Raw genomic sequence first — 16,071 nt, 5'->3', positions numbered from 1 at the left:
AGCTCTGCTCGCTGCATGCGGCGCAGCGCTTCTGCCGCGCGGAATGGCAAATAGCTATCGTCAGAAGCCGGACTTCTGAAATTCAGCGAACAAATCTTTTTGGCTATTGCAGAAAAGAATTTTCCGTTTTCTGCGTGCTTCCCGCTCGGGAGTCTGTGCCATGTGTCGCAGACACGATTGTGTGCTGTAGTTTAGGATCGCGCTGTAAGCCCGTGTTTTACGTCCTACTCGCGTTCTGTTTGCTGGACGGTGCCTGTAGCAGCACTGCAGCATGAGGAGGAAAGGCAGTTTTGCAAAACGTGCTGAAGTGCTGCATGAGATGCAGTCCTGATGGCGTTATTTGAATTCCTCTGCATACAGAGTGCTTACACCACGGATAACTTTCATCGTGATTCTCCACAGGTGCTACATGAGAACATAAAGGAAATGGGGCTTAATGAGCTGTTGACTTTTGAGTGAGCACCTGCTAACAAACGGCCCGTTTCTGGAAAATGGTTGCTGCTAGCTGTGATGTTTGTGGGTGCTGCACAGCACGAGTCTGTGGTCAATCGTTCCTTGTGGGGCATGGGAAGGCACACTGCTGCAGGCCCTGCTGAGCTCTATGCTCTTCAGATCCTATTGAAAAAGAGGAAAGAAAAAGTACATTCTGCCTGTGTGGAGGACAGCAGTAAAGTGTTTCAGAGGCACTGATTTTTCTCCTTCAAGAGGGTTCCTGTGAAACAGGGGAAAAAGACAGCCTTCCAGGTAAATAGGTGGAGGAGGTTTAATTAAATCCAGAAGGCGTGGCAGCACCCATGGGTACACAATGCCCTGTATTAGAATAAGCTGAATAAGCAACAGTTCCTAATAGCAGCCAAGGAAACTTGAATGGTGGGTGTATTTTCAATGCAAGATACCAATACCATTTCAGTAAGGTCAGCTGTGCCCTGACAGCTTCCTGTGTACTTGCCCTCTCATGTGTAGGTTATTCTCACAGGTGCAGGATGACCTTTCAGCATGGACTGAAGTGAAATAGTCACCTTTGTGCTGGTGCCTTGGTTTCTCACAATGCTGTCTTCAGCTGCCAGCAAGGATGAGGCTGAGCACTGAGCTCCTTGCAGGCGTGATGAATCTGAGCATAAATGCAAAGCAGTGCCATGTGCAGGTGGGAGTTCGGGTGTCCTGTAACTGGCAGCTACAACAGTAACAGCAATAATGGGTGGAGTTGGAAGAGTTTCCTGGGGCAGGAAAGAAGGTCCTAGCTCAGGTGTGAAAAGCCACTGCTGAGGCACTAGATGTTAGTACTCTCAGACAACCAAAATGAGTTACTAAATAAAGGTGAAAAAAAAATCCACGTATATGGATTTGTAACCACTTTGCACCTGACTTCTGCTTGTGACTGTGTATTCTGATACCCGCGGTCTCCAGGTTACCGAGATCCCCTGGATATCTGACAATGGTTTAGTGAGATCTCACAACAGGGATTGCATATCACTGCTTAGTTTTGCAGTTTCACTATGACAGAACAGACTCTTTGTCTTGATTGTTGACTTCTTGCCCACTACCCTGATTTATCATATTGGCAGGAGCTCTAGGCGCCAGTGGGCCTAAAGCACACAGGCATCTTTGGATAATAAGAGGGTCGCACGTTGCTAGAGATCTGTATATCTTTTGTCTGGCTTTTGCTGGAGCAGTTGGTGCATAAGGAACATCATAACAGTGACACCAACAGCATCAGCATTAAGTGAGAGCATCCTGTGGAGAGAAGCATGCCATGAGGCAGCAGGGGCAGGCAGGCCTGGAAGACAAGGTAAGCTGGGAGCCAAAGATGGCATCAGAGAGTGGTCGTGATCTTGCTGCTGGGCAGGTGAAGTTCCACAGAACCCATCCAGGAAGAACAAAGCAGGTCCACAGTTGTCAGGGGTGTCAGCCAGTTGTATAGGCTGACAGGTGGTCCCAGTGATGATGAGTCTGAGGTCAGGCTGGAAAGGGAAACCAGTAAGTCAGGATCAGAATTGGGTTCAGTGGCAATAACCAGAACCAGCTACCCATGTGGTTATCATCAGACAAACCCACAGTAATGAGAAGGGTTGAGATCAGTCTTGCTGGACCAGGCTCTGGACCAGCAGGTGTATGGCCAGGCAGAGGGATGTCTCTAACATAGCTCAGGCAAGCACTTCACTGTAAGTGCAGCTCTTGAGTGAAAGGAAGCAGACCCTGCATTGTAAAGTTCTTTCCCACACACCTGTCTTATCCAAGGCCTCTCAGCAGCATGGCAGAAATGGCTTGAGTACAGGCAGCTTAACTGGCAGTGGACCTCAGAAAAGGTGTAATGAAGAACTTATGCCCCAAGCTGAGGGGCGTGCATGTATGACTGAGAAAGTATTTGGAGCTTAGAATTTGATTGCCAGAGTTTATTCTGGATACATACAGGTCATCGTCATGTAACAAACAATTAGAGACATAGCTGGACATACTCTCTTTACACCACTAAATGCTGTAAAGAAGTCAGAAATGAAGGAAAAGAGGAATTCAAGGGATTGCATGGAACCCTGATTCACGTAGGCGTTTTCCTCCTCTTTTGACATGATGACTGTGCTATCTTTGTGAACAAAATCCCTTGGATTTTTTCTCTTCCTATTTGCTGTTCCTTTGAGGATGTCTCTCTCAAGTCACAAAAAAAGAGTCCCAGACTTGTACAGGTTTTCGTGCACTGCATAATCAACTTAATTGCAATCATAAAAATCTCAGATTTTTGTGCTCAAGATGTTCAAGAAAAGAGCACAAAGCTGGTACACAGATCATGCTGAGGGCATCCATGGCCAAATACTCAAACCATTGGATTTGTTTAACTGTATTCCTGGTGACTACGTACTGAAAGAGTGTGAACCTGTTAGCAGTGCCACAGCCCTCACCCTGGAACACTTAATGCTCCAAATTAATGCTCTCGAGATTGATATGCCTCACTGCCCAAAATAAATCTACCCATAACAAATCATAACCACAAACTCCCTCTGTTCTGACCACAGTTGTTGCAGTGGTGTACTTGTTTGTGACACTTGACTCTGTAGGCAAAAGCCTAAGTCATTCTTTACCTCCTCAGGTTCTCCTCAGGTGCCAGGGCACCCGAGCTTGTATCTGGGGAAAAAAAGGCTAAGATTTGGAAGGGAAAACTCTAATCGTTGCACTGACACTCAGATACACGCATCTGCTTCCAGACTTGCGCACAATATGTGGCCAATCAGTTGTTACAGGGTGACTGATGAAATTTCTGAGCTAGTTACTGTAAGTAGCATGCATTTTTTATGTGCAATAGTAGGATACACAAACTTCAAACAAAAATATAGAGAGGAAAAGGCAAGAGCTTCCTTTCGAATGCTGGAATGCATGTTCAAGGGCTAAACAGTTCCTGCTATAGTATTTCAGGGGTATTACATTACAGCAAAAGCTGTACAGTATCCAGGTCGGAGGTCCTTTCAGTCCTTTCATTTACCTCCCACCTTCTTATTTATATTTTAGAAGCCTGACCAGTTGTGGTCAAACATCTAAGAACTTTAAGTCCAGAATAAAATTAAATGTGATGGCAGGATAACTATTGGAGCAGCTATTATTAGAACCTGAAGGAGCTTTGGCCTTAGCTGAAGAACTGCAGGCACTGAAGGTTCCTGGTGCCTGCAGCTGTCTGAAGTCCAGTACTATAAAGTAATGTGAAAGCACTCCACGGTCTTTCCCTAATTCCAGCAGCACTGTGTATGTGGACATGCAGAAAGCTTTTGGAAGGCAAAAGAAAGCAATCAGGAAGGAAATTATATATGGTGAGTGATGGATTTAGCAAGTCTGCCTGCTTAGTGGCATGACCGTGCAAATCAGGTAGGTGGCTAATGGAAACAAATAGCATGCTCTCAGAGCCCTGGCAGTGTTTTTGTGCTATGTAACAGTGCTGGAGGCATATGTTGGACTTTGTACATAAGAGAGAGATGGATCATGCACTTTCAAATTTATAGTTATTAAGTTATACACTACAATATATATGCACTTTGCCAAGCACCGTATGTTTAGCAAGTTGAACACATCTTCAGTTGCACAGTAGCCTGACTTTCCAAGGTAAGAGGATTCAGGTGAATTTCTGGTCCAAAGCTTTTGTCTGATTTTACCCATTTTTACTGATTCTTACCTCCTTTTTTATGAGGCAGATCCTTACTGTGACTTACTCATGCAAAACTTTATTGAACCTCATTAAGAATTTTTCCTGGTAAGTAATGAGGGAACAATGGATCCTTAACCTCTTTGGTACATATGCCATTATTAATTTCACATCTAAATTTAGCCTTCTAAATTTGGACCATCACTGTCAGTCGCAACTGACCACAAACATTAGTCCTAACCATACCAGCATTACAGAGCAATTGCCCCTGTGATAAGATTCCTTGTCAAATTTACAGCTCTTGTAAACATTTTGCTAGAATAAAAGTGAACAAATGAAAAACAAAAGTACAAACAAACCAAAACAATGTAATAGAATGCTAGATTTGTCCCTAGCTTATTGCTCCTTGTGATGCTTAAGTGAAACAGCAATTTGAGATAATGAAGGTTGTGCTGTTGTAACACTGTGTTGTAGAAGCAAGTATTTCATGCTTCTTAAGGCCTTACGTGATGTCAGTTTGCATCTTACTTCACTTGGTTTCTCAGCCTGTTTTGCAAAATGTTGTGTTTCCTAATATCAGCTGCTGCTCAGTATTGCTGAGAAAAAGCAGCAATTTTAAAATGAAGTTTTTTTAAAAAAATTATTTTTTAGATCCACATTCAAGTTCAAACCTAAAATTCCTAATGACTTCCAACTCCCAAAGCTGTTTTCAAACTATCAGAAATAGAAAGAACTAGAGGACTGTGACACAGCTTTTCCCTTATCACGCAGCACACCAATCAGGAGTAAACATCTTGTTCCCCTTAGCAAACATGTTTTCATTGCATTGCAACCCTGCTGACCCAAGTAGTTAGCCAATATTCTGTGGTATTTGTAGAGAAATCAAATATTTTTCCATTTCTGCCCCATTATTTTTGTGCAGTGTGCACATAGGCTCATTTCATTGAAAATTACTGAGAGTTAAATAGCAGGAGACAATACTCCAAGTTTAGTTTCTGCCAATTCTTGAGCCAAACCCCTCCATGCTCACTGTCCCATGTCCCTTTCTAGCTGTTTGCCAGGTACTTGTCTGTGCTCTGCTGCTTCATTTGGAGACATACAGCTGCAATCAATAATCCTTGTTTGTTTCTGCAAGCAAACTTCTAACTGCTTGTCCAGGCACTTCAGGCTTGCGTGTGGGGCTGGTCAGCAAACAATGATTTTACACTACTGCAACAGGCATGAAGTGAAGTGATGCTGGCCTGGCTCAGGCTGGACATCAGCTGCCTGCACCACTGCATCTGCTGCATATGCAAGCGACTACTGGAAGCATGTATATGGCATTTCAGTTCCTTCTGAAAAATATCCTTCAATGTGTTTGCCTCTTGCTTAGAAGAGTCGCCCTCCCTCACCTGAGACAGCAAAAGCATTTCACACAGTTTGCAGGAATATGCTGCCCAACTACGGAAGAGTAACTCAGGAAGTCATTCCAATAGCTGTTCTTGGTTGTTGTACTCATGAGCAATTCTGATCCTAGGAAACAGATTTTGCTGTCCTTCTCCTTGTCTCTGTGTGATGCAGGTGAGCAATGACAAAGCAGCACACCATTAGCTGTTTGTCAAAATACGTATGCTTTTGTAAGACGTCTTTTTAATGCAAATATAAAGGATTGGTCCTGTTTGATTTCAGTGATAAAATTTCAAGTAAAACAACATCTTGCAAAGATTGGAAGGGTTTTTTTTTTTTTTCTATCTACCTGTCCAAATGTTTGTTCTTCCAGGTAATCCTGAAATTAACTCATTTGGATGGAACTTAATTCTGGACAAGTTTCTAATTCCCCTCAATTCAACCTCTGGGAGGCCGTTTCCAAACATTGGCCTTCTCTTTACCAGAACAATTCATGCAGAGTATTTATCAATGTTCTGATGATAAACCTGACCTTCACCTGCTCTGTGGTGTGTACTCTTCTGAGAGCAGCTGGTTGCTTTCACAACCTTTGTTTTTGTGGACACTGTGTGAATTCCCTAGGGAATTTTCCACGTATCTTAAAATATTTGAATACAACATCTAATTTAGGAGCCTAGTCAGAACTTAGGTAGACTGAACTATAATGATGTGCTGACTGCAGGGCTTCCAGGTGACTGTGCCAGCATATCTCTGTGAAGTTCCTGAAGTTGGGAAGAATGAGGCAAGGCTTTAATGCTGTTGTTCTCAATCTTCTGACTCGTCTTGAATTCTCTGTGCTGGTTCTTATGGGAATTTATTTTTCTTGATAAAGGGAGGAAGTCTGACTTCTTACACAGCTAGGTAGTGATAGGACAAGGGGGAATGGTTTCAAACCAAAAGAGGAGATTTAAATTAACTATTAGGAGGAAATTCTTTACTCTTAGGGTGGTGAAGCACTGGTACAGACTGCTCAGAGAAGCTGCGGATGCCCCATCCCTGGAGGCCTTTCAGGCCTGGCTGGATGGGGCCCTAGGCAGCTTGAGCTGGTGGGTGGCAACCTTGCCCATGCTGGGGGTGTTGGAACTAGATGGCCTTTTAGGATTTCTTCCAACCCAAGATTCCGTGATTCTATGATAAAGACACTGTTGGCCAGTATTCCAGATGATGTCTCATCGCTGTCATCAATAGCTTTCCCACTTCTCTGTCAATTGGAAATATACTGTCTGAAATAGTCAGCATGTTAACTTTTAACAGGAATCAACTGTGTCCTCTTTCCCTCCTCATGATTTACAGTTCATTAACTCTAGTTTAGACCTGAAGTTCAGGATAATCCTGAAGTTTGTGATGTTTCACTTCAAATTATTAAGTAGATGATTAAAGTTTACTTTATTTGTCAGGCTAGATCTCAAGTTCAGTTCTTGCTGGGCAATGTTTTGAATCTTTAAATACACCCTCTATAAAGACATTCCCCCAAAACTACACGGTGGTTTTCAAATTCACCATCTTTTTTGCTGTGTCCTGGCCATCAGTGACAGCATTGGTCTGCTTGTTCTCAAGAATAAGAGATTAAGAGATTCGTATCAGAAGCCCTTTCTGTGTGTTGAGTAGTCCTCCAGTTGTTGCCTATACTTTTTTCAGGCCATCCAAACAGTGACTGTTGAAAGGTGTAATTTCTTAATAAAGGGAAATGTGACAGTAAAACTGCTATCAGCTATTAGGTAATTGCAGCTCTATTTCCGTTCAGTGAGTGGAAAATTATTCTTGTTTGAAAGAGGATTATTTGATTGCTGCTTATTTGGGAGGTGCTTTCTCGCTGCAGATTGCACTGATGCTGCTTAGGACCTGCCAAAGCCCATGCTTCTCAATGTCAATAATACTCAAACTTCACATGTCTCTTAAAACCAAAAGGTGAAAATATGAAGAGTGTCTACATGTTGGAGAGGAAAGATTGCTTCAGCTGCTGGCTTACAGAGTTGTGGTTGAGCAAGATAAGGAAAGGAATGACGTTTCCACTGAAGGAAGAGTTGGTTGGTTGTTTTTTGTTTTTTTGTGTTTGGTTTTTTTTTTTTTTTGTGGTACCAGAGGGCTTGTACATGGCTTTTACTCTACTTAATTCAAAACCAGGGAATATCTGGTTGCATACCTTGACCTTGACCTCAAAGTCAAAGTCCTGTTACATCCCAGATACTTTGGCATCCCTGTATTCCTATTTCTATTGCACACAGGATGACTGCATTCTTCCTTCCCTTCTCTATTCAAAGGATCCACCTTTTCTACTTTACCATTTTTGCCAGTGTTTTTGCATTGCCCTATCTCTGCGTACAATTTATTTTCCAAGGGATTCTGTATCCTTCATTTCATTTTCTCTGTACCATGTCCACCAGGATTCCCTTCTCTCATCCTTCTCCCTTTCTCCATCACAGACTGAATTAAACACTTTGGATTTACAGTAGAAGAGCTGAGATCTTCAGGCTGTTGGAAGATTTTATCAACCTGTATTTTGAGAGGTAGGCATGCCAACTATTGTTGGAAGTGCTGGGCATGTTAAATAGCAGCTCCAACTATCACTCTCTGGTTGATTGTCCTCAAAATCAGGCAGTTCCTTATATGCTGGAAATGACTAAATGTAATATAGTGAAGTTGTCACGTTACAGTTAAGCATGAACAAACATGGGTATGAAGTTCTATGTGGGCTGTGTCTTTTCAAGGTCCAAAGGTGAAGGCTCACTCCTGGGTACAAAAGCTGCTTTACCATTTCAGGTACTGATTAATGCAATATTTTTAAAAATCAAATTCTTAGTACTAAGTTATCAGCATTTAAACAGTAAGGAACTACACAGAGGGAGAAATGTGCATATCGTACAGGAACTAGAGAGCCCTCTCTGGCAGAACAAGTACATCTGTCAGATGAAAACAGAAAACCAGGTGCAAATGGAGCAGAAAAAGGATGCAACCCTCACAGAAATCTTCCATGCAATATACTGGGCGCAGGGCATATACAAAGCAATAAAGTTTAGGATTTCCAGGTGCTGTCATTGACAGCCAAGATTAATGACTCATTCAAATATGTGTAAGTGATGCACTTTGAAAATAAGAATGTGGGCAGACAGGTATGGGCACGGAAATGCACACAACAGTTTGTTTAAACAGTGTCTTCCCAACCAGCTTGGTAACAGGCTGTAGTACTGCTCCATGCCTGCAACCTACATCTCTTGTTGCAGTGCCACAGAACCCTGCTTGGCTCCCATCCATGCCTCCTGAACTTGCAGAGTACCCAGCACAACAGCCTTAAGAAAGAAAGAGGAAGAAATTATAAGAAAAGAGAAGAAGAGGGGAAAATATGTGGCATGCGTTGGTTTCATACTGATTAAGAGTCCTTGCTGGAGATCCCCCAGACCAGCACTTCCCTTCCTCACATCAGGCCCGGCCCACTGAAAGTGCTGCCTGAGTGACTATCCAAATGGCATCTGCCTGCCTGAGTTGGCTCCCACTGTGGTCCTCACAGCATCAACTTGGACAGCTGCAGCAGCAGGAGTGGGAATGGCCCCCCATTCCTAGGATGGTTCAGGTGCCCTGAAAGTGCGTGTTTAATGGGAGCTGTCATGAAGGTTGTTGGAGAGACACGTGGAAATAGCAACCAGCATGGTGCCCTATGAGCTGGCTCATTAAAGACACTAATAACGATGTGCAGCATTCCTCTGCCTTGAGATCACCACCCCAGAGTAATCAGGATGATGCCAGAACTGTGCAACACCTTCCAACGCTGTCATTAAAAGCCAAAACTTCGCCTCAGAAAAGTCAGTGCCAAAACCCCATTCAGTCTTCTGCTGCCTTTTCGCCATCTTCTGCCAGCCCAGACATTGGGCACACACCAGTAGATGGGGACATTAGCCTATGGGTGGATGGGAGCCAGGATTAGGCCTGGTAAGTGGCCTCCTGATACCCAGCAGCTCTACTCTTCTGGTTTTCTTGCTATTTCTAGCACAGAGGCAATATACTCAGGACAGAAAACAGCATGAGTGGAAATGAAAAAGATAAGATTCTGTAAGATATCATACAATAAATACAATGCAGTATTGTATAAGATAAGACTGCTACTGTTAGAAAATCTATTGCTTGGTCAAATGATAAGGAAGGACAAAATAAGTCTTCTGGGGCTTATAATTCGTTGTGTGTTTTTAACGATTAAAGTTTTCTGTTTAGGGAGAAGTTGAGGGGAGGATGGTTTCCTTTGTTTCAGATCATACTTCTAACTATAAAGTTCTTTTGTCTCTCAATGCTGGTGGGAGCTAATCACTACTGTGGTCTGAATAATACACCTGTCTCAACATCCAGACTTTTCAGAGGGCACCTGATTTTTAGAGGAGGCTCCTAAGTAAAGATGTGTGCTGAAGGCACCCAGCACCCCGCAGGCGCAGGGAGAGAGGTAGAGCTCAGAAAACCTCAAGGACCTTTCCTTCCAACTGTAGGGCAAAGTCTGTGGAGTGAAAACACAGAGCAGTTTTCTTCTGGAAGTTTATGCCTAGGACCTCTGTGCTTCTCTGTAGTAGCACATGACTGCGTGCCACAGCACGAAGGTTAAGAAAATGTCCTCAGAGGACAACCAGACTGTTTTCCTCTTCCTGTATCACAGAATTTGTCTGTTCATAATTATACCCAGGGCAGTTAGAATCTCTTTAACTCTTTTCAGTATATTTATGTGTTATATAAACAGGGCTATAGGGACAAGGCATACCCTACAGGCTAACAATGACCTGCTTTGCACAATGACAAGCTTTGCACGTAGCATCTCTTCCATTTTTTATTTGAAAGCATCTCCTGAACAGTGGAGTAACATCACAGAATCACAGAATCACAGAATTGTAGGGGTTGGAAGGGACCTCCAGAGATCATCGAGTCCAACCCCCTTGGATCATCCTTGGAGAGCCCATCAGAAGCACCGCTGTGGCCTGCGTGTGACCTGGGCACAGCCTAGACTGACCTGGACAAAGAGGTGAGCTGGGCTTGGTGCCTGGTGCCTGGTGGCTGGAAGGAGTCTCAGCAGAAAAGCTGGGCTGGGGAGGAGTTCCCAGCTCAAACGAGGCCATTCCCAATGGCTGTTTCCAGGGGAAATTGTTTCTCTGAGAGATTGTGGCACATGTTTTGGTGAGGATGACGAATTGCCGTCACTCCCCTGTGTAACGCTACAGTGCAATGGAAAGTGCAGCAGTAACAGCAGGGTGGCAAAGTCCTAGGCTGCAACAAGCGAGTATTTGCCCAAGTGCAGCAGCTGGGGACACAGAAAACAAGGAAAAAAGCTGCTGAGCCTTGGAAGGCCTCAGGTAGCAGGGATCTCCAGACAGGCACCCTTGCCTCCACTGCCAACCCTTCAGCGATGTCTGGGAAGGGTTTGTGTGCACCTGAGCTGCCCTGGGTTGGCCCTACCTTCCCACCAGGTGCTCAATGACTGCCTCAAGCTGTGACTGACCATTGCTGCGCAGCCCTGCAAAACTGCAGCTGGGCCCCAGCCTTTATCTCAGACATGACAAAGGAAGAAGAGCACAGACTTGATGCAGTGCAACTTGTGCTTTAATGACCCACGGAGCACTGGCTGTGCCGTATCCAGCAGATTTTTAACAAAACCCCACTGAAGATATGGTGGAGAGCCGAGTGCTCAGCTGGGGACATGGATTGTCCGGTGACATCACAGGCACGGTGACATCACAAGCACGGTGACATCACAAGCACTGCTTGGGGCCGTGGCTGCCACCAGTGAGTGCCACAGCCGTGAGCGCTGCGCAGGAGTGTGGACACGCTGCGTAAGCTCTCATCCCAGCTGGCAGTGAGAGTGGTGTTGGCTGACGGGTGCTGCCCGCTCTTGCTGACGGTATTGCTCAGCCATTGGGCTGGTGTGTGAACTGGAAGGGAGAAGGACTGCAGCTGTGCCTGGTAAGCCAGAACTGTAGGTTTGTCAAACGTGTGAGTCGTACCAGTGCATCCATTGCAGCTGCAGCAAGAGGAGAAGATGAAGGGAGTCATTTTCATGTCAGGAACGCAAAATGTGTGCTGCTATGTGTATAACTGGTGATGAGATGGAGGACAGTGCTTGCTGGGAGAAGTCGTGGCAGTAGTTAGACACAAGTTGGATCTAGACTTGGCACAGTTTTTGCAACCAGCTGCTTCTGAGACACTGCCCTCCTCTAGAGTTCATAAAAGAAGAAAGCTGGAAAACGCTTATTCCTCATGATTCTTCCCTTGTTGATGCCTCCTCTAGGGTTCCTGTCCGAGAGGACATTTTGTGGATCCAAGCAGCTCCGGACTGCAGCCGGCTCTTTCCAAGAGCGGGGAATTCCTTTGGAGACAGCCCAACCTTGCTCTAAGAAGTTCCCCATGGCTCTGCAAGGAGACGACTGCTACTACTATTTCAACTCCATCTGTCTTAAGGTATGGTTGGGTGTCTTTTGCCTGGATTTTCTTCCTTTCCTCGCTTTGAAGAGGAAGGGGTGGAGCGGGGGGAGATCTGCTGGCGATGCGTTGCCTTCATCAGCAGTGGGATTGTGCGCTCCCTGCTAACAACGTGGGCCAGCAGCACGGACGTGTTTCAGGCTGTGCTCTTATTTTGCTGTGTGGTTTCCTTTTGCTCGCAGGGAGACAGCTGTCCCTTCCGCCACTGTGAAGCGGCTCTGGGGAGCGAAAGAGTCTGCCGACTGTGGATACAGGGCTGCTGTTTCCGGAATGACTGCAAGTTCAGACACATGAAAATTGAAGTGAGTGTTTGCCTAAAGATGAGCTCTCCACCTCCCTCAGGCACGACCTGGAGCACTGCATCTCTCTGCAAACGTCCTCTGCCTGTTTCCATGACCCTTCCTTTCTTTCTCTCTTCAGAAGAAGCGCAGTGAGGTTCGCTGCTATTGGGAGAATCAGCCCGGAGGCTGTCAGAAACCCCACTGCCGTTTTCTTCATTTGAAGGAACGCGGTGGGAACGGACTGACCGTACCACCAAGCAACGGTGAGTTCCTGATGGCATGAAGCATGGAAGACTTAATTATGAATATTACTTCTGAGTGGGTGCAGGATGTCAGGAAACCATTCATTGGGGAGAGCAGGGAAGAGTGGTGCTAAGTGAAATATTGGTTTGTGTTTTGGCTGTCAGAATAGGGGTGTTTTTTTTCTGCAGGGAGTTAAATGCATTGTAGGTGTGTGCTGTGCTGACTGCAGAAATGACACAACGTTTGAGCAGGGGAAAGGCAAACACAAGAAACTATGCATGAAAATTGGAAGCTTGTGGCTGACTGTGCTGAAACCTTCTTCCAAAGAGATGCTCTTCAATTATTTCTTGTCTTCTTTCTGCCAGAAGCTGACACAAGTGGCCTTCCTCTGATCAGCGGCCTTGCAGAAAGTCTGGAGAACCAGATAGAGGTTGAGAAGGCACCAGAGAGAGGTTCCAGATACTGAACAGGCATCTGGGTTTGATGCGCTGCCTTTCTACTCACATGTTCTGATTGTTCTCTCCTGGACTGTTCTCTGCAGGTGACATCCCAACTTCCTCCCATGGCCCAACTGCGCAAAAACGCAAGCAATCTGAGGAGGAGGAGGACAAAGCAGAGGAGCTGCCGTGCAAGAAAAGAGTCAAGGGTGAGCACCAGGAGCTTGCTACAGTGCCTCAGCACAGTAATGCTGTCAGTCAGCGTTGTTCTGCATCAGAGTTTTCCTTGCCCTGGACTATTGCTGAGTGCAGCTCTTGGGTTTCTTTGTTCTTTTCGATGTGCTGTCAGTAGACAGAGAGAACTGTGTGCATAGCACTGCTGAAATCCTGGACATGGCAGTGTAATTCCGCTGGCCAAATGTATTTTACTTCCTGGAAGGGTTGTGGGAATGATTGGAGAACGTGGATTTCTCTTGAGGCACAGCAAGACCTTATCAGCAACGTCTTCCTTTTACTTCAGCTGGACGCAAGGTGCGCGGGAGGCCTATTGACTGGAAAACCACCTTCCCCACAATGCGGAGACTGAAACGGAAAGCAGCAGAGATGCAACCGTCTGCTGCTGAGGACACTGATGAGCCCCCAGCCAGAAAACTACCTATGGTAAGAACAGCGGCAACAATGGCAGTGCATACGGAAGGTTTACACTGCTCTCGTAGTAATGGTAGAAGTTTCAAATGTTGCGCAGGTCTTCTGTTTCCTCTGAAGGCAGCAGATGTCTTCCAGGGCACTTGTGGAAATTCTCTGTTGCAATTAGATGTACACAGATTTTGTCCATGAACACTGCGCTGCTAAAAACTCCTAAGGTCACTTGTAACCTTCAAGGGAACGCTTTCTTCAGGAGCAATGTGCTTCTGTATTTGGGATCAGGCTCAGCAGTGCCCCGGGAAGGGAGGAGCAGTCCTCAAAGATCATCTGGTGTTCCTCCTGTCCTACTGTGGCCAGGGGTGCCACCACAAGACTCAAATGCCTGGAAACCCATCCAGCCCGGCCCGGAATGCCTCTGGGAATGGGGCATCCACAGCTTCTCTGAGAAGAAGAGCTACTTAGACAATCTTTGAGCCCTGCTTCACACACACTGTCTTGTTTCTTCCTAGGCGATCCTTGCTTCAGTCCCGCCCGAGTACACCCTGGTCAGCGTTGAAGTCCTAAAACTTCCAAGCAGGTGATGACCACTGCTTGTTCTTCACCAGTGCCCTCTATCCGTTGCGCATAAGTTCTTTCACATCAGGGGACAAGTGGAGTGTTTGAGATGTGCCATGGCGTAATCCAACAAAGGAAGAAGTCATCTGCACTAATTTCAATTGCTCACTCAAAGTCTCTGCTGAGTATGTCATGGGGAGAAGTAACTCAGTCTGTAACAGGTGGACGTAACAGAGGATGACTTCTTCCCATATTTACAGTCAAATAATGAGGCTGGCAATGTGCTTCTGCTACAAAACCTGACCCATGTTGGCTGGACTCAAATTGCTCTATCTGTACACATCAATTCCCACTGTGAGAAATGTGCCTGCTGGTGTCTTGCACTCTAAAGGCAGCCTCAGGTTAACTGAATTGCCATCCCTATATGAGCATGAGGTGCGGGAGGGGTTAACCACAGATCTCAGAGCTGGTGTGCTGAAAGCTATCTCCAGTTAGAAATGTCAGGTGCTGATTGTTCTCTTCCTTGTTCTCCCCAGTCTGGAACTGCTTTCGGGAGGCCAGGCAGACTCTGTGGCACAGTCAGAGATCCCACACTCAACATCCCGTGCCACGCAAGAAGCAGACCAGGCGCAACAGCTGAGCTGCACAGAGGTGGGGAAAGAACTCTTCTCTGAGGATGAGGAGCTCGAGAAGTTCCTGATGGAAGTCACAGAAGAAGAACTGGAAGCAGAAATTGATGACACTGTGGATATAGATGAGCTCCTAATGGAGCTCTCAGACCAACAACATTTCAACATCATAGTCTGATTGAATATTTTAAAAAAACAACAACAACCATCAATTAAAACCAACCCTATTCGTTTTCAACCCTGTTTCTTTTCTTTCTTATTCTGAGGGGACGCTTTTCCTGAAACTCTGTAATGAGTCTTAAGGCAGAGTCAAGCTGGTAAAAATCAGCAGTGCCTGCATTCTGTTCTGATTTCCCTGCTGGTCAGAGTTCAGGGGCCGTGCACCCACTCCCCAGCTCTGGGCGGCTGCCTTCAGCATCGAGAGCACAAAGCATTTGTGTGGGCACAGAACGACATCCATCCACAAGGCCAAACCTGAAACTGCTTCCTTCCTCCCCCCTTAGCAAAACTGCATTGGGTTCAAGTGGAGGCTCTGGGGTTCTGCTTCCTTGGACAGTGCCTGTGTCAACTGCAGCGCCCACCTCCCTCTCGCATCTCCCACTTCCTCACCCCTCAGGTCTCACGCTGCATGCTGACATGCATGAGGTTGCTGATAAGGTCTTGCTGTGCATGTCTAACATGCTGAAGGTGTAATTCTGGCTGCCTTTTGATGCAGTTGAGTAGCTAGAACTGAGGAAGGAAAGCAGATTTGCATGTTAGACTATTACAGACCCAAATGGGATGAGTAGTCACTGTAGTTTGCAACAACATTTTTGACACGATTTGTAATAGCACGTAATGGCAATTGAGGTGCTGAAGAGAAGGCACGTCTCCTACAGTTTAACCACAGGAACAATTAAAGGTGCAAAAGTCCATTTTCCTCATGTGCTGTCAGGCAGAATACATTAACCTATGAACAAACCCAGAGGTTGCAATCTTTTGTTCTGAGAATTAGCTAACCTCATAATTACAGGTTTTTGTATAACCAAAGGAAACTCCTTTTGATCTGTTCTTTTACACCGAGTTGGTTTACATCAAAATAATCATAGGCATGGTTTGCCCAAGGAATGTCTCCGAGCAGCATGACTGAGATTTTCTTCCAATAAAACTTACTGCACCTTGAGAGTTTCCAGTGAGCTTTCAGGAGGGCTTTCAGAAAGAGAAATTACCCGGAGCTGTCTACCATGATAGAAATGGAGTCTAAGTACAAAAGCTGCCTATGCTTCCCAGAAATATTAGCCTTTCTAAGT

General features: G+C 45.5%; 1 protein-coding gene across 1 annotated transcript; it reads left to right on the top strand.

The window, feature by feature from the left end:
- Positions 1-11,461: 11,461 nt before the first annotated feature.
- On the top strand, positions 11,462-15,020 carry LOC128073278 (zinc finger CCCH domain-containing protein 11A-like). The gene is made up of 9 exons (XM_052667979.1): positions 11,462-11,476; positions 11,802-11,971; positions 12,175-12,294; positions 12,413-12,536; positions 12,882-12,968; positions 13,058-13,162; positions 13,474-13,613; positions 14,108-14,175; positions 14,690-15,020. The coding sequence occupies exons 2-9, from the start codon at positions 11,918-11,920 to the stop codon at positions 14,958-14,960; spliced, it is 969 nt and encodes a 322-aa protein (XP_052523939.1). The 5' UTR covers positions 11,462-11,476; positions 11,802-11,917; the 3' UTR covers positions 14,961-15,020.
- The last annotated feature ends 1,051 nt before the right edge of the window (positions 15,021-16,071 follow it).

Source organism: Tympanuchus pallidicinctus, unplaced genomic scaffold (genome assembly GCF_026119805.1).
Source record: "Tympanuchus pallidicinctus isolate F22 unplaced genomic scaffold, pur_lepc_1.0 scaffold8, whole genome shotgun sequence".
Lineage (NCBI taxonomy): Eukaryota > Metazoa > Chordata > Aves > Galliformes > Phasianidae > Tympanuchus > Tympanuchus pallidicinctus.
Note: the sequence above shows the minus strand (reverse complement) of the source record. Positions and strands in the feature narration are given on the sequence as shown.

Bases quoted from the DNA above. Each gene is read 5' to 3' on its own strand.
- LOC128073278 (XM_052667979.1), top strand. From the start codon at position 11,918: ATGGCTCTGCAAGGAGACGACTGCTACTACTATTTCAACTCCATCTGT. The intron at 11,972-12,174 runs GTATGGTTGGGT...TTTTGCTCGCAG, and splicing joins TCAACTCCATCTGTCTTAAG to GGAGACAGCTGTCCCTTCCG. The intron at 13,163-13,473 runs GTGAGCACCAGG...CTTTTACTTCAG, and splicing joins GTGCAAGAAAAGAGTCAAGG to CTGGACGCAAGGTGCGCGGG.